The 17,851-nt window shown below is 39.9% G+C and overlaps 3 protein-coding genes across 6 annotated transcripts in view; 1 reads left to right on the plus strand and 2 right to left on the minus strand.

The window, feature by feature from the left end:
- Positions 1 to 155: 155 nt before the first annotated feature.
- Positions 156 to 7,457, minus strand: katnal2 (katanin p60 subunit A-like 2). Of its 3 annotated transcripts, none has more exons than XM_042394514.1 (16): positions 7,315 to 7,456; positions 5,845 to 5,915; positions 5,445 to 5,611; positions 5,216 to 5,252; positions 4,893 to 4,995; positions 4,703 to 4,801; positions 4,382 to 4,429; positions 4,095 to 4,172; positions 3,611 to 3,709; positions 2,593 to 2,656; positions 2,383 to 2,501; positions 2,064 to 2,155; positions 1,712 to 1,840; positions 1,329 to 1,491; positions 702 to 804; positions 156 to 584 (listed from the first exon to the last, which is right to left on the minus strand). In XM_042394514.1, exons 1-16 carry the CDS (start codon positions 7,366 to 7,368, stop codon positions 445 to 447), a joined length of 1,566 nt encoding a protein of 521 aa, XP_042250448.1. In that variant the 5' UTR covers positions 7,369 to 7,456; the 3' UTR covers positions 156 to 444. The 3 variants fall into 3 exon arrangements, with proteins under 3 accessions (XP_042250448.1, XP_042250449.1, XP_042250450.1); XM_042394515.1 differs by having other exon boundaries at positions 1,712 to 1,822; positions 7,315 to 7,454; XM_042394516.1 differs by having other exon boundaries at positions 532 to 617; positions 7,315 to 7,457.
- A 3,500-nt stretch (positions 7,458 to 10,957) lies between these two features.
- On the minus strand, positions 10,958 to 12,868 carry sigmar1 (sigma non-opioid intracellular receptor 1). Its single transcript, XM_042394522.1, has 5 exons — positions 12,640 to 12,868; positions 12,422 to 12,473; positions 11,909 to 12,057; positions 11,588 to 11,680; positions 10,958 to 11,413 (listed from the first exon to the last, which is right to left on the minus strand). The coding sequence occupies exons 1-5, from the start codon at positions 12,782 to 12,784 to the stop codon at positions 11,184 to 11,186; spliced, it is 669 nt and encodes a 222-aa protein (XP_042250456.1). The 5' UTR covers positions 12,785 to 12,868; the 3' UTR covers positions 10,958 to 11,183.
- Positions 12,869 to 13,001: 133 nt separating this feature from the next.
- The window catches only part of galt (galactose-1-phosphate uridylyltransferase), a 35,208-nt gene continuing 30,358 nt past the window's right edge, over positions 13,002 to 17,851 (plus strand). For both annotated transcript variants that reach the window (XM_042394517.1, XM_042394518.1), the window contains exons 1-4: positions 13,002 to 13,366; positions 14,277 to 14,446; positions 15,501 to 15,576; positions 15,982 to 16,030. In XM_042394517.1, the coding sequence (XP_042250451.1) occupies positions 13,330 to 13,366; positions 14,277 to 14,446; positions 15,501 to 15,576; positions 15,982 to 16,030 (332 nt within the window). In that variant the 5' untranslated portion in view covers positions 13,002 to 13,329. The remainder of the gene's footprint in view (positions 13,367 to 14,276; positions 14,447 to 15,500; positions 15,577 to 15,981; positions 16,031 to 17,851) is intronic.

The following is a 17,851-nucleotide window of genomic DNA, read 5'->3' on the forward strand; positions in this document are numbered from 1 at the left end:
ACTAGTTTTCAGGCCCTTGTTCAAGAGGTTTGTATTCACACATTTCAGTATTTCAGTGCTTTGTCTTTTATTCCTTTTCCCCTCAGCTATGTCCCTCATTAAAACAAGGGCGAAGAAATTCACTGAAGAGGCAAAAATGATGCCTGAGAAATGGGAAGTGTTGGATGATTTATTGATGTGAGAATTAGTTAAAGTATCAAATATGCCCCCAGAAGTCATATAATGGGTACACACACTCTACACTCTGCAAGTAATGAATACCCAAAGCATAAAAATAGCTCATGCTAACAGAATATGCTGATAAATATTCTTGCAACTCTTATTCGCTCCTGCTAAGTGTAACTGCAGCAGGCTCATTTGTATACAGTAATATAATTCTTATCCAGATATGTTGTAGTGTCGGCATTTTTTTCTCATGTGGAAACATCCCTGTGTGTATGAGTGTCAGACAGACTCATACTCTCTCTCCCAGGCTGTGTATCTCTCCATCAGGTTTCGGGCCGAAGGTTTGGTGTGCGCGATGACTTCCAGGAAGTCCGCTGTTGTCACGGTTTCCAGCTGGATGGCGGGCATGTCAATATCTCCTGTGGAGGAGAGTCACAGTGAGGCTGCAGTGTCTTATTTAGGGAGACAGAAAACATGGACGTTGTGGGGGTCAATCTTGCTGTGTGGTTAGATATCAAACCAGCAGTGAGTCCTACCATCCTGATGTGCCTCCAGAGCATCAAAGATCTTGCGGACTGGTCTCATGGCGGCCTCCTTACACACCAGTCTGATGTCAGAGCCAGAGTAACCCTCCATCTCCTAAAACAAGAGAATACATGACTGGCAGTACATGTTTTTACATTTACAGTACTTTTTTTTTCTGGGCACCAAAACTGAGAAATGAATAAAATAGAAAAATACTTGAAAACCAAAACAGAATAACTATAACTGAGTCTCAACAAACACTGTTTAGTGAAAGGCTTCCATTAATAAGTTAAGCTGCTCACATTAAGCAATGGAGCAAAGATGGACAGTTACAGTAACAGTAACTTTAGTTAACTTTACCATAACTTTAGATACTGTTACTATAAAATAACAGTACAGTACTAAAAAGACTAACTGTGGAAGATTTATTTGACTAACTTAGATGGCTGAAGCCTCAAAAAAAGGACTGGATTTTGTCATTGGAAGTGAGTTTGGAGGGGATCTTCTCCGGTATGAATGGGAGGAATGATTACAGCAAGCAAAACCTGTTTCATTGTTTATATGGCCTATTGTTTTAAGACTTGAAAAACTGTGAACCTGTCCTTTAAATTGTCCTAACAAGTCCTAGTGTAACACACCTTCGCCAGAGTTTCATATTCCAGCTCAGTTCGTAGCTCCACTCCTCCTGTGGAGTTAAGAGGAGGCAGCCAATGAGACATCATGGCTTGGCGAGCTGGTGAAGAAGGAAGACCAACCAGAATCCTCTTCTCTAACCTCCTCAGCATGGCGTGGTCCAGTTCCCTGAGAGAGGAGCAGGAACACTCACAAATGTGTTACAAATTTGTTTAGGACTGAAAAAAAACCAAACAGTTATTTAATTAATTTGTGTCTTAAAATCGTTTCACCGTTTCTGAAATTTGATTAATGTCCATTAATAAATATAATAGTAATACCAACATTATGAAATTTAAAATAGTTGAGGTTAATAATTGAGTTTGTTTGTATGTGATGTGTGCGTTACCAAGGCAGATTGGAGGCCGCCAGTACAAACACCAGGTCCTCTGATCTCGCCAGTCCGTCCATCTGAACCAGCAGCTCTGTCTTCATTCTGCGACCTCCCTCGTGCTCTCCTCTGAGGACAGACATCACTCTGCAGTTCATCAACTTTTCATTCACCTTTGCATCCACATAAGTCATTCAAAGCTGCTTACAGTAATATGAATACATTGTAGTTTCAGTATAAGGTAAATCCTGTGGGCGTCACACTTCAAACCATGTCAAGTCTTTTAACAGGGTTTCAATATTTGTGTTTTCCTTCATTTTATTAAGGCTTAAACAATCATTTCAATGCCACGCTTTGTGGTTCAGCTCACCCCATGCTGGTTCCTCTCTGGCCCATCACTGACTCCAGCTCATCCAGGAAGATGGTGGACGGGGCGTGGTACCTGGCCAGCTCAAACAGGACCTGCAGACATATCATTCAAGGACACAAACTACATCTGACAGTGCAACATACTGTACAGGTGTGTCATCTTTTAAGTGCCTGTACATTTATCTTGTGGTTTTGCATTCGCAGATTATCAAAACTGTTTGTTTTGGTCTTTGTTCCCCTTGATATGAATATAGGGCAAAAGGGGTCGAAACCAATGATATGAAATAGTACTCTATGATTGATGTTGAGGAATAACCTACCCTGACCAGTTTCTCAGAGTCTCCTCTCCACTTGCTGACTATGCTTGAGGCTGAGATGTTGAAGAAGGTTGTTTTACACTCTGTAGCCACAGCCTTTGCCAGCAGGGTCTTACCTGTACCTGTGTGTGGGGGTGAAACAGGTCATGAGATAGAAGTGCAAAATATAGGACTTGTAAACCTGACAAGGGTTTACAGCACTGGAGATCTTACCTGGGGGGCCATAGAGCAGTAAGCCCTTCCATGGAGACAGGATGCCTGTAAACAGTTGCGGGTACTGTAGAGAGAGAGAATAAGAGGAATAAAATAGTGAGGAGGAGGACAAAATTGGAAAAGAAAGGGGGGTAGAAACATAAAAAAGCGAGATGAATTAAATGAGAGCAATCAAGGCAGGCAGTGAGTGAAACATGAAAACTACAACGGTGTAGAAAAACCTCACATCATAGTTCAATAAGGGAATACTTAATACGTCCAAACATTATAAACTTCCAGCAACATCCCCATTTTCTGCAAGCCAATTAGAAGCTGAGCTGTGCACAAAGGAAACTCATAAGCCTGATGTATAGCTGAGTCAGTGCTGGAAATACCACGCACCATTTATTAGTCTGAATTTTAGGTGGTAAACAGACGCAAATCACCAAACTGACCTTATACCCCAGAGAATGAATAATAATAGAGATGGAAGTTAGGGACTGTGGGAATGTGGAGGAAAGGTGTTATTCAATAAAACAGGCCGGCAGAATAGAGGATAGACACATCAGTCCTCATCTCCGTCTGTAAATGTCAAGAGGATGCAGACAACCTGATTTGTTGTCGTCATATCCATGAGAAAGGTCTGGGTGATGATGATAGAAGTGTGTGAATGTGTCTTCTGTGTGTGTGTGTGCTCTTTGCTCATGTGTTTATGTGTGCCAGCTTTTATTTGTATGTTCATTTCTGTATGCATCAGCAAAATTCGGTGAATCTGGCTGTGTATATAAATTCTACAGGGGATAACACCTGTGTATTTGTGCACCCAGTGTGTGTGTGTGTGTTCCCTTCCTCCCTGCCTATCTATCCATCTGTGTATGTGTGTTACCATATTATCCCAGATATAGATTTAATGTCAGTCTAACAGACTGGCCTGACCCCACTGCCCTCCTTCTCTTTAAGCCCTTTAAAGGAGATGTATTCAGAATCGAAGACGGGCGACCGGTGCTGAAATACCAGCGTGCTCAGGCAGCGGGCGCACCTTAATGGGATAGACGACGGCCTCTTTGACTAATCGCTTTGCATCCTCCAGGCCGATGATGTCCTCCCACCGCACGTTGGGGCTGTGCAAATAGATGTCCTTTAGGGGTGAACACACACACACACACACACACACACACACAAAAACACACAGAGTGAGGGATGCATGTGGAAGATATCAGCGAGAAATGGACACACGTTCTGGTGCGATTAGGCTTGCGTAAATAGGTGTCCTTTAGAGTGAAACATCAGATAAGGGAAATAGATAGAACCTGCGCCTTCATTAATACAACAGATCAATTCATTCACAACAAAGCCCTTCACCGCTCTCTAGTGGACATATTTGTTATAACAGACATCATTTAAAAGGATATTTGCCCTAGTTTCTACATCATATTTTGTGCCACGAGTTCAGATAAAACCAGCTTCTCTACATGTTTGTTTTTGAGCATGTTTGTATTTGTGTGTGTGTGTGAGTGTAGTACCCTGCTGATGATTGTAGCCAGTTCTTTCATCTCACCACTCATTCCAGAAAAGCCACTGAGGGGCTTCAGCAGCCGTTCCTGCCACACAGCACGGAGCTGTTATTGTAGGTAGTGGTACTAAAAGCAGTTGTGTTATTGTTTGGTTTGTTTGTTCTCAATTAAATCAAGAAAATATAATGTTTTTAATAACATTTTGCATGTCTTACACACTTTGGTTAAGTGATCATCATGAAGAATTTCATAATTTATATTTCCTCAGTGTTACTCGGAGGCTTCACTGTCATTACCATATGCTCTGAGTCACTGCTGGCTCCCCTGCTGTCAGTCATGTGGCCCTGGAACAGTTAATAAAACATTTCTTACACACCCAGGGAAACAGAGGAATAATAAGACAGCTGTAATTAAAAAAAAAAGACAGCTGTGATAAGTTATAACAGGTATGTGCATGTCCAGAGTTCATGTCTACATACAAAACATACAGGTGCTGATTTTGGTTTGGATGAAAGGGATTGCCTTCTCATTCCTAATTTCTATGCATGAAGATTAATGATGTTTGAAATACAAATGAATAAAATGTCTTCTTAAATAAAAAAAACCTTTCCCAGTACCTTCTTGTTCATGGCTGCCTCTCCAGCTGGTCCATTCCTGATGGAGGAAACGTTGAGACCAAACTCTGACGACTCTGGGGGAACAGAGGAGCCGTCCTCCTGGGAAATGAAACACAGTCATCAGGATGTAAGAATAATTGCTTTTTAGTTTCATGTACTGATTTAGGTTGCTCTGTGTTTAATGCGGTACATTTGAATGTGCACTGGCTGCGGTCTTCTTGGCTCCGCCTCCAGAGTGTGGCCTCTGGGACGGGTTGATTTTGGGAAGAGGCTTCACAGCTGAACAGGGACTTCTGGGTGACAAAAAGAAGCAGAGCAGGGAACAGCAGGAGACATTTAAACTTACTCCCAAGCACATCGGACATTATTCAACAGCCTGTCGAGTCAATCTAATGCTTCTTTACCTGTTACCATGTTGTTTTTGTCACGTTTTTACTCTTTTTGTTCATAGTGTGAGCATGCATGTAGAGTATTGTCACATGAACATGAAATAAGACACAGAAACACACTCACCTCTTTATTCCACTGCTTCTTGCATATCTGCTTTCACCTTGACACAGAAGAAAACAACAAATGCAACAGAAAATATTGACTATAATTAAGATTTTATAAATACATCCCAGTTAATCAGAACTTAACAACAAATACAGTATATCCAAATCAGCGTGGTGTTCCTTCTCTCACTGTAGTTTGGATATTTTTGGTATTTATTTGGCTCATTAGAGTGGCCGTGGTCACACACCTGGTTCTGCTGTTTTTCTGATAAGTTTGGGATACTTCTGGAACTTGACGTAGTGATAGCTCTCGTACTCCATGAGCACCATCTCAAGATCGATGTTATCACACACCTCGAACTTCCTCACACCCCCGTTAGTCTCCTGGTCCAAGGCCACTGCTGCAGCCACGTAGCTGTCGGATGGACACACACATGAGCTCACACACATGCACAAACAGTGTAAAGATCAAAAAAAAGTTACACAACCAAGGTCAACTATGTCTGATGTCTTGTGTTGTGAGTCTGGACAGTTCAATACGATTTTACCTTGAATGTGTTCTGGAGAAATTGTATGTAGCCGATAAAGTAATGACACAGACATTATTTGAATACTAAAGTTGTACAAACACATATACTTCATACTGACCCTTGCCCCAGCAGGTGGTGATAGATGAGGATGAGAAGGCTCTTCTTCCTCATCTCAGTCCTCAGCTCATCCTGTTGGACAGAACAAACTCAGCACTGAGACTCAGTCAGTAGCAGCTCAAACACAACTGCTGCACTGATGTTGACAGCCATTATTCAAAGTTTGTTATATCATATATTGTGTAAAATCTTCATCTAAGAAGTAAGTAAAGCTGCCAAATAAATGTAGTGGAGTAGAAAGTACAATATTTCCCTCTGAAATGTAGTGGAGTGGAAGTATAAAGTAAATGGAAATACTTAAGTACAGTACAAGAAGCTCAAAATTGTATTTAAGTACAGAACTTGATTAAATGTGCTTATTTTTCACCACCTGTTTGGTTAAATCGATGCATGTACTATCTGTCTTTTGATTAGCCTATATGTGGAAAATGTCCCATTAAGCCATCACAGTGTGACAGTGATTTACATTTACATGTCAAAATGTTCCAGTTAAAAAGGCCTATTAAATTGCCTTTTTGTGTACTTTTCCCCTTCTTTTTGTGCACATTCATGCAACCAGACTCACTTAAATGAGTTTCTGATCTGCTGCTACATTATGAACCGTCCAGACCTCTCAGGTTGTCTTGAACAGCACTGCTTTCTGTCTCCAGAATAAAAACTAAAAATGGAGAAACAGCGTTCAGTTTTTATGTACCACATATCTGGAACAAAATCCCAGAAAACTGTAGGTCTGCTCCAACTCTTTTAAATCAAGGCTGAAGACTTTTTCGTTTGCTGCTGCCTTTTAATAAATCAAATCTTGCACTACACTGTCACTTTTATTCTCTGGTTTTATTTAATTTACCGGTCTTATTCTACTTTGGCTTATTTTTTTATTTTCTATTCTCTTAACTTTTAAATAACTATTTTTAATTGCATGTAAATGTCTTTTTATAATGTGTTTCTTTTACATTTTGTCTCGATGCCTTTTTTTGTGCTATACAAATAAACTTGCCTTGCCTTAAATGGACTGGAGGGATCAAGTATCACATCTTTATGTAAAGGTCTAAAATCTCATTTAAACGTATTGAGAACATAATTATAGGTTGGAATATGGAGACAGACATATTGCCAGTAGAGGGCGACAAATTGCCACAATTGCAACCACCTGATTTGGTGTCTAGGCAACCAGTGGACGCCGATTGATTGTAGCTCTGGACGTTTGCAAAACTAGCCTGGTTAGCTCGGGTAGCTCAACTGCTAGCGTTAAAGCACTTCTATTTGTGACAATTCAGTTGACATTTGTGTGACATTGACGCGTCTTACCTGACCCGGGATACATGTAGGACATATACGAGATTAGTAAAGTTGCCCTTTGGGGCATTCAGGATGAGTACAGGCAGAAGTTCATGTTCCTCTCAAGCATCAGTGCCAACAGTTGTTCATTAAATCTGATAAAACTCACCAGAAACAAAATAACATATTCACTCACCGCCTCCCGGGCCTGATGAGCGACTTTCATAGATTGATATGAAAGCTCCATCATGTTTTACAGAGATTTGTGAGACAGTTTTCTGCTATTCGTCAGTTGTTCTTGAAATCAGCAGTTCCAGGTGTGCGGTCTTCTTGCAGGTTTTTTCCCTCGGGGCTTGCCGTACATATGGGTGAACGCGTGTGCTGCAAAAGAAAACACTGCCAAATATCGACGGGACCGCAGAAGAAAACTAACAAAAATATAATTTAAAAAAGGTATCTTTAAAAATACTTTCAAATTGTACATGTTCTTCTAAAATAATAAGATGAATTGAATAAAATAGCATCCCAAATCCCTAGTTACAAAGCACTTTTATGAAAACATGAGCATGAGATGAGATTTGGTTGAAATCTCTGAAAAAAGCCAGTTACCGGTCCTCTATTTAAGTTTTTTTTTTCCAAAGAAAATAAATTATATGAGACCAATAATTAAAACTGAAAATTCTTAATTAACTGCAATTAAATAACTATAACCTCTCTAGCAGTATTGCACTCGGTACGACATTACATACAGAATTGCAACAGTTATGATAGTATATATTTCACTGTTTAAGTGATCACATTTCACAGTTTAGTCCCTTTTGCTCGCAAATATTGCTGCGATTTGACCTCAGCCTCATTTAGGGCTCATATGTTCTTCCTATTGAGATGTAAATCGTATTTTATCCCACATTATCAAGTGATGCATGTGATACTGATTATGTCCACTAGAGGACAGTAAAGAGCTTTGATGTGAGTGAACTGATGCTGTGTATTAATGAAGGCCCAGGGGTTCTATCCATTTCCCTTATCTGATGTTTTATTCTAAAGGATACCTTTTTATGCCAGCCTAATTGCATGAGGATGTGTCTGAGTCAGTGTGTGTACATGCACTGACTGTGTATGTATCCATCCTATATAATATTTTCTACTTTGATCCCTAACTCTGTGTTTGTGTGTGTGTGTTCACTTCTAAAGGACATCTATTTGCACAGCCTCAATGTGCAGTAGAAGGACATCTTTGGCCTGGAGGATGCAAAGCTATTAGTCAAAGAGGCTGCCGTCTATTCCATTAGGGTGCGCCCGCTACTCGAGCACGCTGGTATTTCAGCACCGGTCGCCCGTCTTCGATTCTGAATACATCTCCTTTAAAGGGCTTAAAGAGAAGGAGGGCAGTGGGGTCAGGCCAGTCTGTTAGACTGACATTAAATCTATATCTGGGATAATATGGTAACACACATACACAGATGGATAGATAGGCAGGGAGGACGGAACAACACAGACTAGCCATATATATATATATATATATATATATATATATAAAGACAAACACACAACAACCTGCACTATGTGTGCAATGGCATGTAAAACATGTACACATGTGCACACTCACCTCTATGCACAGACACATAAAAGCAGGCACAAGCAAACACACAACCACATGAAATACATGCGCCTCTATCATCATCACCCAGACCTTCCTCATGGATATGATGACAACAAATCAGGTTTGTCTGCATCCTCTTGACATTTACAGACGGAGATGAGGACTGATGTGTCTATCCTCTATTCTGCCGGCCTGTTTTATTGAATAATACCGTCTGTTCACACAGCATCCCTCCACACATCCACAATCTCTGAGCTCATCTTTATATTTATTAACTCCCCTGAGTATGTAAGGTCAGTTTTGTGATTTCACTCATCTTCCACTTAACCAGCTAAAATCGCCCGATGTTTGTTTTGCAGGACAAACGCATCTGTGATGGATTACATACTGCGATAATAGCTCACTGAAATGCAATATATACTGCGATTATAGGCTTCTGTGAAGAATAAGGTAGTCCTCAATCAAGCATAATTTACATAACTATGGAGAACTATTAAAAATTCACGGATATACTTGGCCCCATGGAAGAAGTTGACCTCTAACGTGAGCAGGGCTTTGATTTCAGTTAAGGTTCAGTACAGGTGTGTTACTTGAGATTGTCTTGGATTCAGTGTGTATGTAATAAAATAGGCTTGTATCATTTTCCTTCAAAAACATTTATTTCTTCTGGCACTGTCAGTTTTCTTCATTACCTTACAGTAAATTGCACATCCACTCATCAACGTTCAAGTTACAGTAATTTCTTTTTCTATCCACCTGAGACCACACTGCTGCTGATGCTGCTTTATGTGAACAAATTGACTCCAGTTTTGGGTAGTTACAGTATGTTTTCACCCCCACAGAAGCACTAATATGATGCTTGATGGGTTCAAGCATCAATCTGGAAGTAAGGCTCTTATCTGAAAAGGTAGAAACTGGGAGATAGTGGATTCAGCAACAGTGATTTGCTTTTTTAGTAATTCCAAGTATCTTTTTTCAAAAGGCTTTGACTTGCTACTGTTTCTGCTCAGTAGTTTATTACAATGTGGAAATGTGAAGGACGAGACCTGCAGATAGTGTTTTGTTTTTGCCCTGTTGGGCTAGTGCAAAGTTCCAGAGCCAAGGCGTCTCAAATGGTCAGAGAGCAAAATCATTCAAGTTGATATCTGTAGTAACATTTTCAAAAATATTGTAAGTCTATTTAAGCTCATAAAACCTTAAATATTTCAGATGTATTTGGATTAAATCCTTATACATTAAGCCTAAAAAAATGTTGGGTTGTGATGAGAGAAAAAAAAGGAGAAATCTGAAAATTGGTCCAATAATATTGTTTGAAATGTGCTGTTGCACAGTAGCTCTGGAGTCAACACACACCAAGACAGACAAAACTATAACCGTTAAAACACTGCTGTCTCTGAGCTGGCAAGAGTCTGAATACAACTCACACTGGGGCAAGACGGGACCTTCCTCACCATCCTGGCAGTTTTCTTCAAAACAATCCTCTCGGGTTGACAGATTGACTCTGAATGTGTGCCAAAACTCAACAGAGGCTTAATCTTTGGAGATAACACACTCCTTGGCTTTTTGGTTTTCTGTGACACTTTTTCAAGGAGTCAGATCTTAAGAAAACTGGATTGACACAAGACCCTCATTTACTCAGAATCCACATGCATATAAACATGAAATGGGTATCTAGTGAGAAAAATAGTGCTTGTTTCACAAGCCAAATTAAGCATTTGATTTAAAAGGAATACCTTGGTCCACAGATTTGTAATAATCAACAACCAGTTTGAACTTCAGCATTTTATGATATTAACTTATTTTTCAATTTCATTGGTTGCTGAAAAAGTTTATACTCTATAACCAGGTTACAAATGGTTCTGTATTATTCACGGAGGAATCTCAGATTTCGCAAGAGTAGTTTAAGGTCTTTGGGAATAATTCTTTAAGCCAGATCCTAAAAATATGCATGTTTGTTGTTTTTTTTGTTTTTTTTATTAATGAAGATCTCACTAACTATGAAGGCAGTTTGAGAGCTCTCAGAGGAATGATTAATGTGTAGAATACGATACTGAGGAGGGACTTTGGGTGACTGACTAGTGACTGACTAGTGCTTCATTCAGAATGATGTTCTTGTAACAGTACAGACTTGATGTCTTAAAAGTCAGTGGTAAAAAAAAGTTGTTCACTGTAGCACTGTTGTTGATGCAGTTTGATGTCACAGGGTGAATGTTACAAGTTGGGACGAAGACAAACATTTCTTTTGTATAGCCTTTATGGAGGGTCACGAACTTGAATGTAGATGGGATTAACTCCACTGATGCAAATTTGGATTGTCTACAATTTCAGGTAAAATAATTGAACTTGGAATTATCTGGCACAGATTTCCCCCCCTCCATGCTGGATGTTAGTGGTCAGGGGACAAAAGTGCATGTGACGACATGGTAAACATTTGATGTTACTGTCCCTGTGCAGGCCACGTCTCAGAAAACTCCGGCGTCTGTGAGTAGTGTACCAGCCTCGAGCAGCAGACCCTTGACGTAGACTTGTACAGTGTAGAACATTGTGAGGAAATCCTGGGTGCTGAACAGGGTGTCTGCCAGAGCGAAGCCCAACGTGGAGGGGATGAAACCTCTGCCGTACTCCACCATCCATGTCCCGGCGGTCCACTGGACTGATGTGGCCTCACCTACACTGTGTATGATAGTGTCACCTGCAGGATAAAGGCAGTCAGACATGGAAACTACTAAACTGGATTTGTACACATGAAGGAAAATGCTCTTACACTACTAGTTTCTGTCATTCAAATGTGTTTACCCCATTTATTTAGGGCAGAGAGAAGACTTCATATAAATACATTGCAGATTAAAATGTGTTAAGGTGTTACCAGGATAGTAAAGTTCACTCTTAGTCGTTCCCTCCTTCCACTGTCTGAAAGTGCCGGAGATGATAGTATCAGAAATCTCAGCCCAGTAACGACCTGACAGAAGCAGAGAGCAGACATGGTGTCAGATTTAGATGGTTATCTGCATAGTTTGGTCTCAAAAAGAAAATACATCACAACCTCCAAGTAAAAGGCTCCCAAATTTGCGAAAACATGTACTAACAGATCACTTCTGTTTGCCTGTTACAGAGGCAAGTGTGCATTTTCCATATTGTATCCCATGACAGACAAACAAAGTTGAATTTTAACCCCCCGCCTCCTCACCTGAGTGTCCTCCTGTGTCCACTGCAGTACCAAACAGAAGCAGGTACTCTGTGAGCGAGGCGTGGAGGAGACACATAGAGCCCATCCAGCCTCCGGCGTTCACAAACACCCACTGCAGGTCCTCGTCTGGCAGGATGTGGCCAGGATACCTAGTTCAGTTACACTTTATTAGTTGGCTTTTAAACACACGGTACAACTCCTCATCTAATAATGATAATATTTTTCTACAAGTACCACAGAAACCATTTGTTGTTCCTGGTTCCAGCCTCTCACATTAATTGAGAGGCTGGAAGTTGAACATTAAGTTAGTGATGAAGTAAGTTTGACAGAATGTGTTAATGTCAAATCTAATAATTGACCAATCAAGTAAAAAAATAACACAAATTCTCTGGTGGCAGCTGCTCAAACCAGTCAGTGAAAGCCAAGAAAACTGTATTGGTTGGAGTCCTAAATCCTTACATGTCAGTCAAGTGTCTGTTTTAAATATCCGATGCAAAACAGTGACATTGTTACCTTTTCCTGAGCTCCACCACCACTTTGGAGAAGGCCTGCTCATGGTCCTGTCCTGAGAATACAGACATTACAGTATGTTGAGTACACACGAAAGGCAACGAGGAATAACTGTTTAGGCTAATTGTATTCGTATATTTGTTACTTTAAACAGCATTTGAGTGAAATTCAGGTTGGTCTTGACTTGCTTTAGGCTTAAAAGTCCTTTTTACCAAACTCACCTGCGTACTGTTTGGCCAGTTTGGCGATGTCTTCTCTGTTGAAAACGTATTGTTTGGTGGCCATCCAGTGCCGCAGCAGCAGCACGGCCAGGACGGTGACTGTGGCGAACACCAACAGTCTTAAACTCGTTTTGACTACAGACATGGTGGAAACAAAAGCAAACGGACAGAGACACAGCAACAGGGTTTAGGCTACATGTGTACACGGAGGCGAGGCAGACAGGTTGCTTCAAACAACTGACAGCTTCTTCCTGGTCAGGTGGGGGCGGGATATGCTCGCTCGACCAATCACAGGCAGAATTGGTCGTGTTGGCAACAGCAATTCCCCTGGTTGCCAGCATGTTTTAAAAACCCCCATTTAAAGAGTTTTTATTTATTTTGAAGATTTTTTATACAATATTGTGGTTTACCAGCATAAATACACAGTGAGAAGATGCGATGAATTGGCAGATTTATTTGTTGTGATTCATTATTTGATCATCCTCACCTTTATTTTTGGGGCTTTTTAGAAATGTGTCCACACACATGCTGATATATCACAAGAGCACGGCTGTTTTCGCCGGTCAACAACAGGAAGTAGGCCGCGGCGTGTTGTGGACGAGGTAGTGGCAGCTAGCTGTCAGCCAAAGTTAAGAAAGAATTAATAATTCAATGAATTAACACCACAGAGGTGAAAAACAGCTGGTGGCCATGAGCGGGAAAGAAGAAGTCAGCTTCGATCCAAAAGGTATGGAGCTTTTATCTAGGATCTGTAGCTGCAGGAGGAAGTAAATCCAAACTCCATTTAAAATCTGGCCATTTTACCTTAATGTAATCTTGCTAAATCCCAAAATCCACACTAACAGACATTTTACAAATAAATAGGACACACTATTGAACTTCGCATAGCTATACTGAAGAGCGATTGTCAGCTTTTAAAACTACTGTTTTACATTTTAGCCCATCGCAAGCAATGTTTACCAGATATTAAAAAGAGAAAATCTATCGAGCCAAAGTGATGCTTCGTGGATTTTTTTTACATGCCGATGTTATTATCAGGTCATATCCGTTCGTAAAAATCTACTTTTGCTGTATTCTACACAAAACCTGATTTATTCTGCAGGGGAAGATATAAATGAACACAATTTTCAATGGAGTTCGGTCAAGTTGAATCTCCCTGTAGAACAGAGCTTATGGTTGATATTTGTTCGCTGAAATCAATATATGCGATTTTAATCCAGTCAGCCCTGTGCAGCGACATAATTTATTGACGAAGAAAGCTTGTCAAGCCTTTCTTCCCGGGTTGACGGAGAGTTTATTGCTTCAGAGTTCATAAAGCCTGCTGTGCAGTCTTGTGACTGAGTTCCTGTTGCAGGTTTTTGCTGGATTTGGCAGATGTTACATGAGCAACAAGTAGATTGGCTTATATATACGGATGCCTGTTTGCTAAACATATCATCTGTGTCTGAATGTCTTTCAGTTTTCTTTTTTAATGTGTAATTAAGAATGACTTTCAGTGACCAGATTGTCCTCAGAGAAAATTCCACTTTTGGTCACTTTTTTCCATCTCTTCTCTTTATATGCCACACAATGAACCAGCACTCTCTGTATGTGTTATACCATTGTTTTGTCTCAATGCATGTCACCCCTCACCTCAGAACACCAGCACCTGCGTTACAACCCTCTCAGAGACAGTTGGGTCCTGGTGTCGGCCCACCGCATGAAGAGACCCTGGGCTGGTCAGGTAGAAAAACCTTCCGAGGAACATGTACCCAGACATGACCCCAACAATCCCCTCTGTCCCGGGAACACGCGTGCTAATGGAGAGGTAAGAACAGGTAATTCAATAGATGCAGGTACGCTATACATACCGTGAGCCTGCATTAAACTGTTAGTTTGGTAATGGCTAGGGGAGATATGTGTTATTTATGGCACATATGAAAGGCGTCACAGATGTCACATCCATAGTTTTCTAAAGTTTAGGGTTTCTCTGCTGTCACGCCCTATTGCTCTCTTTTTTAGAGTGCTCTGTTCACACTCTACAGTTACACATGTTCACTCTTGCCTAATAGCTGTATAGTACAACCACAGTCTGATCTATTGACCACTCAACAGCTCCACTGGTGATCACATTTTGATGCATCTGTAGATGCTGTGGACACCAAACATTACACAAAAAGCCTAATTTAACTGACATTGTCAGAATTTTGGATTTTATTACAGATTTCATTTTTGCTAAATGTGTCTAACATTTGTCTCCACATATACATTACTGTGCAAAAGTTTTAGGCACTCAAAGTGAGGATGCTTTCAAAAATAATGCCATGAATAGTTTTTATTTATCAATTAACTTCATACAAAGTGCAGTAAACAGAAGAAACCTAAATGAAATCAATATTTGTTGTGAGCAGCTTTGCCTTTAAAACAGCAGTAATTCTCCTTGGTACACCTGTACACATTTTTTCAGGCACTTGGCCGGTCGGTTATTCCTGAATCTTGGAGAAGGTGCCACAGTTCTGTGGATTTCAGCATCTTAGCTGCCTCTGTCTCTTCATGTAATCCCAGACTGACTCCATGATGTTGAGATCAGGGCTCTGTGGGGGTCAAACCATCAGTTGCAGGACTCCTTGTCTTCTTGTTGATGAAGATAGTTCTTTATGACTCTGTCTGGATGTTTGGGCTCGTTGTGATGCTGCAGAATGAATTTGGGGCCAATCAGGCACCTGCCTGATGGTGCTGCATAAAGAATAAAGATCTAAAGTGCCAAAAACTTTTGCACAGTACTGTTTATTATTCCATTTGGAGGAAAAAAAAAAGACAATTTAAAATTTTTCCACTATTGTCTACTATATTTGTCTGTCTTTCCGTCTCTGTTTCTCTAGGTGAATCCAAACTATGACAGCACTTTTGTTTTTGAAAATGACTTCCCTGCTCTTCAGCCTGATGCTCCAGATCCTGGTGAGTGTCATATCTGATGCTGTAAAAGTGTTAATAGTAAGAAGTCATTGGAGTCATTAAAGAAAATAAGCAGTTGGTTGTAATATCTTTGTATAGAAGAATGTTTTTTTTTTTTTTGCATACTCTGCTTTCACTTAGTTCTCTAGCTGTAGTGTATGTACAATGTAGGTTTTTTAGAGCCTTTTTCTACTTAAATTGAATCCTTTGTGGAGTATTTTATTTTCATCCTAATCCCAATATTTTATTGTTAGTGTTTTTATAATTTCATGGCACAATAATGTGTTCATTCAGGGCTGATGGGTGCAGATGGACCAAAATAGCTTTGCTTACATACACAAAGCAAACGAATTGTTTAAAGTGTAGCACATTAAAATTTTAATTTACATTTGCTGTTGTGTTCCTCAGGTTCAGATCAACATCCATTGTTCCAGTCTAAAGCTGCCAGGGGCGTCTGGTAAGAACAAAGCACGATGTCACAGTTTGACAGTAACTATGTAAAACTTTTATGTGTATTTGTATCTGTCTTATTTACTTGGATTGAAACTGAGTGCGTGTTATTTATTGAAAAAAATGCCAAGAGACTGAAGATAAAAGTTTACTCTAAAGCACATCAAACAGCAGCATTTGTTTGATATTGTATGTGGCCCCTTATCAATAAGCAAAAAATGCAGTTATGAGATAAATATTAAACACATACATTGTAAATTAATATGTGGTTTAAAGGTTAGATTTCTTTTTAATGTTACATCTTAAATCAACATTCCTTTTAAAAGTGATACATTAAAATTTATGACTTATTATATCTGAACTGATGAGTGCAATCAGAGCAGTCATGCTGAGGCAACTTTGATTCGTTGTCGTGATCGACATCATCATAATCAACTGTTATGAAGGACTAATTGTTTTAATCACTGCACTGCATTGCACCTCTTTTCATGACGACTTGAACTGTGCAAAACAAAAATGACAAATCCACACCAAGCTTACATTATGATATATTTTCCCTCTGTGTAACCAGCAGATGGGGATGTTTCCTCACCGCTCCACTGTATACACTAAGAGATAGATGCTTGAATGAGTTATGATGACATGGATTTCAGTAGAGCCGCAACGATTAGTCTATTAATCCATTAGTCAATCGACAAAATGATTCAGCAACTATTTCGATGACCGAGTAATTGCATTAGTCATTTTTTTGAAGAAAAATGCCAAATCTTTGCCGGTTGCAGTCTCTGAAATATGAGGATTTGAAGCTTCTATGTGTTATACATCAAAGTAAACTGAATATCTTTGGAGTTTGAACTGTTGATCAGACAAAACAGGATATTTGAAGACATCATCTTGGGCTCTTAGAAATTATAATGGGCACTTCTCTATTTTCTAACATTTATACACAAAATGATTCAAGAAAAATAGTTGCCAGGTTGCTCGATAATGGAAATCATCATTAGTCTTTGTCAGAGTTGGTAGATTTTGAGAATGCCTGACAGGATAGCTAATCCTTTCTTATTGCTCACTTACAGACACATAATTACAGCACCTGCAGAGAGATGAGTTGCACAAAACCTTTGCAAATACATTTTTACTCATCTTGATCCCAGATGTCACATGGTTCTTACGGTGCCATGGATCAGTAAGTGAAGATTCATGACTGCAAATACAAACAGAACCCACTCATATTTCATATCATATCAAAGATATGTGGCTGTCAGACAATTGCATATCTTTAAAGACATTCCTTTACAGTCCTGCCATTTTGAGAATACTTGGATGATTCTGCCTGACAGCAGAGTTACACAACTGCTAAATAATAGATTAAATCAAAACACTGTACTGCATGTGCAGGTTGAAAACTGAACTTGGGGTTGAAATCCCATGTGTTGGCAGAAGTAGAGGCTGTCAGTTATTGCTTGCCACACACACACACTCTCAGAATAATGAGGCGGAGAAACAACACTGATTGACTTGTTGTGCTGTCTTTGTATTGATGTTAAGTTTCCAGGTGTTTTTCTGCCTTGCGGATTTAGTCTATTTGTGTTCCGCGTTTGTGATTTTCTTTTCATGATGTAGTGGCTGCATGCTTCCCCCCCCTTTTCATGTACTGCACAGTACTGTTTTTGTTGTAGTGTGTTTGGAATATGCTCAGTCCAGAGTTGTGGCCAAGAAAGAGGAAATTGAACCACAGCTTGTTGCCTTGTAGCAACATTCAGAGAGCCAATTAGAGTGCAAAACAAAATAGGAAGTGTGATTTTGGAGATTTGGGTCACAGGAGACA

The sequence above is a fragment of the Thunnus maccoyii genome, chromosome 19 (assembly GCF_910596095.1).
Source record: "Thunnus maccoyii chromosome 19, fThuMac1.1, whole genome shotgun sequence".
Taxonomy (NCBI): domain Eukaryota; kingdom Metazoa; phylum Chordata; class Actinopteri; order Scombriformes; family Scombridae; genus Thunnus; species Thunnus maccoyii.

Coding starts and splice junctions, on each gene's coding strand:
- katnal2 (XM_042394514.1), bottom strand. CDS start 7,368: ATGATGGAGCTTTCATATCAATCTATGAAAGTCGCTCATCAGGCCCGG. Junction 4,173..4,381: donor GCAGTGACTCAGAGCATATG/GTAATGACAGTG, acceptor GCTGTGTGGCAG/GAACGGCTGCTGAAGCCCCT. Junction 585..701: donor TCTGGAGGCACATCAGGATG/GTAGGACTCACT, acceptor TCTCCTCCACAG/GAGATATTGACATGCCCGCC.
- sigmar1 (XM_042394522.1), bottom strand. CDS start 12,784: ATGTCTGTAGTCAAAACGAGTTTAAGACTGTTGGTGTTCGCCACAGTC. Junction 12,058..12,421: donor GTGGTGGAGCTCAGGAAAAG/GTAACAATGTCA, acceptor TAACTGAACTAG/GTATCCTGGCCACATCCTGC. Junction 11,681..11,908: donor GGACACAGGAGGACACTCAG/GTGAGGAGGCGG, acceptor TGCTTCTGTCAG/GTCGTTACTGGGCTGAGATT.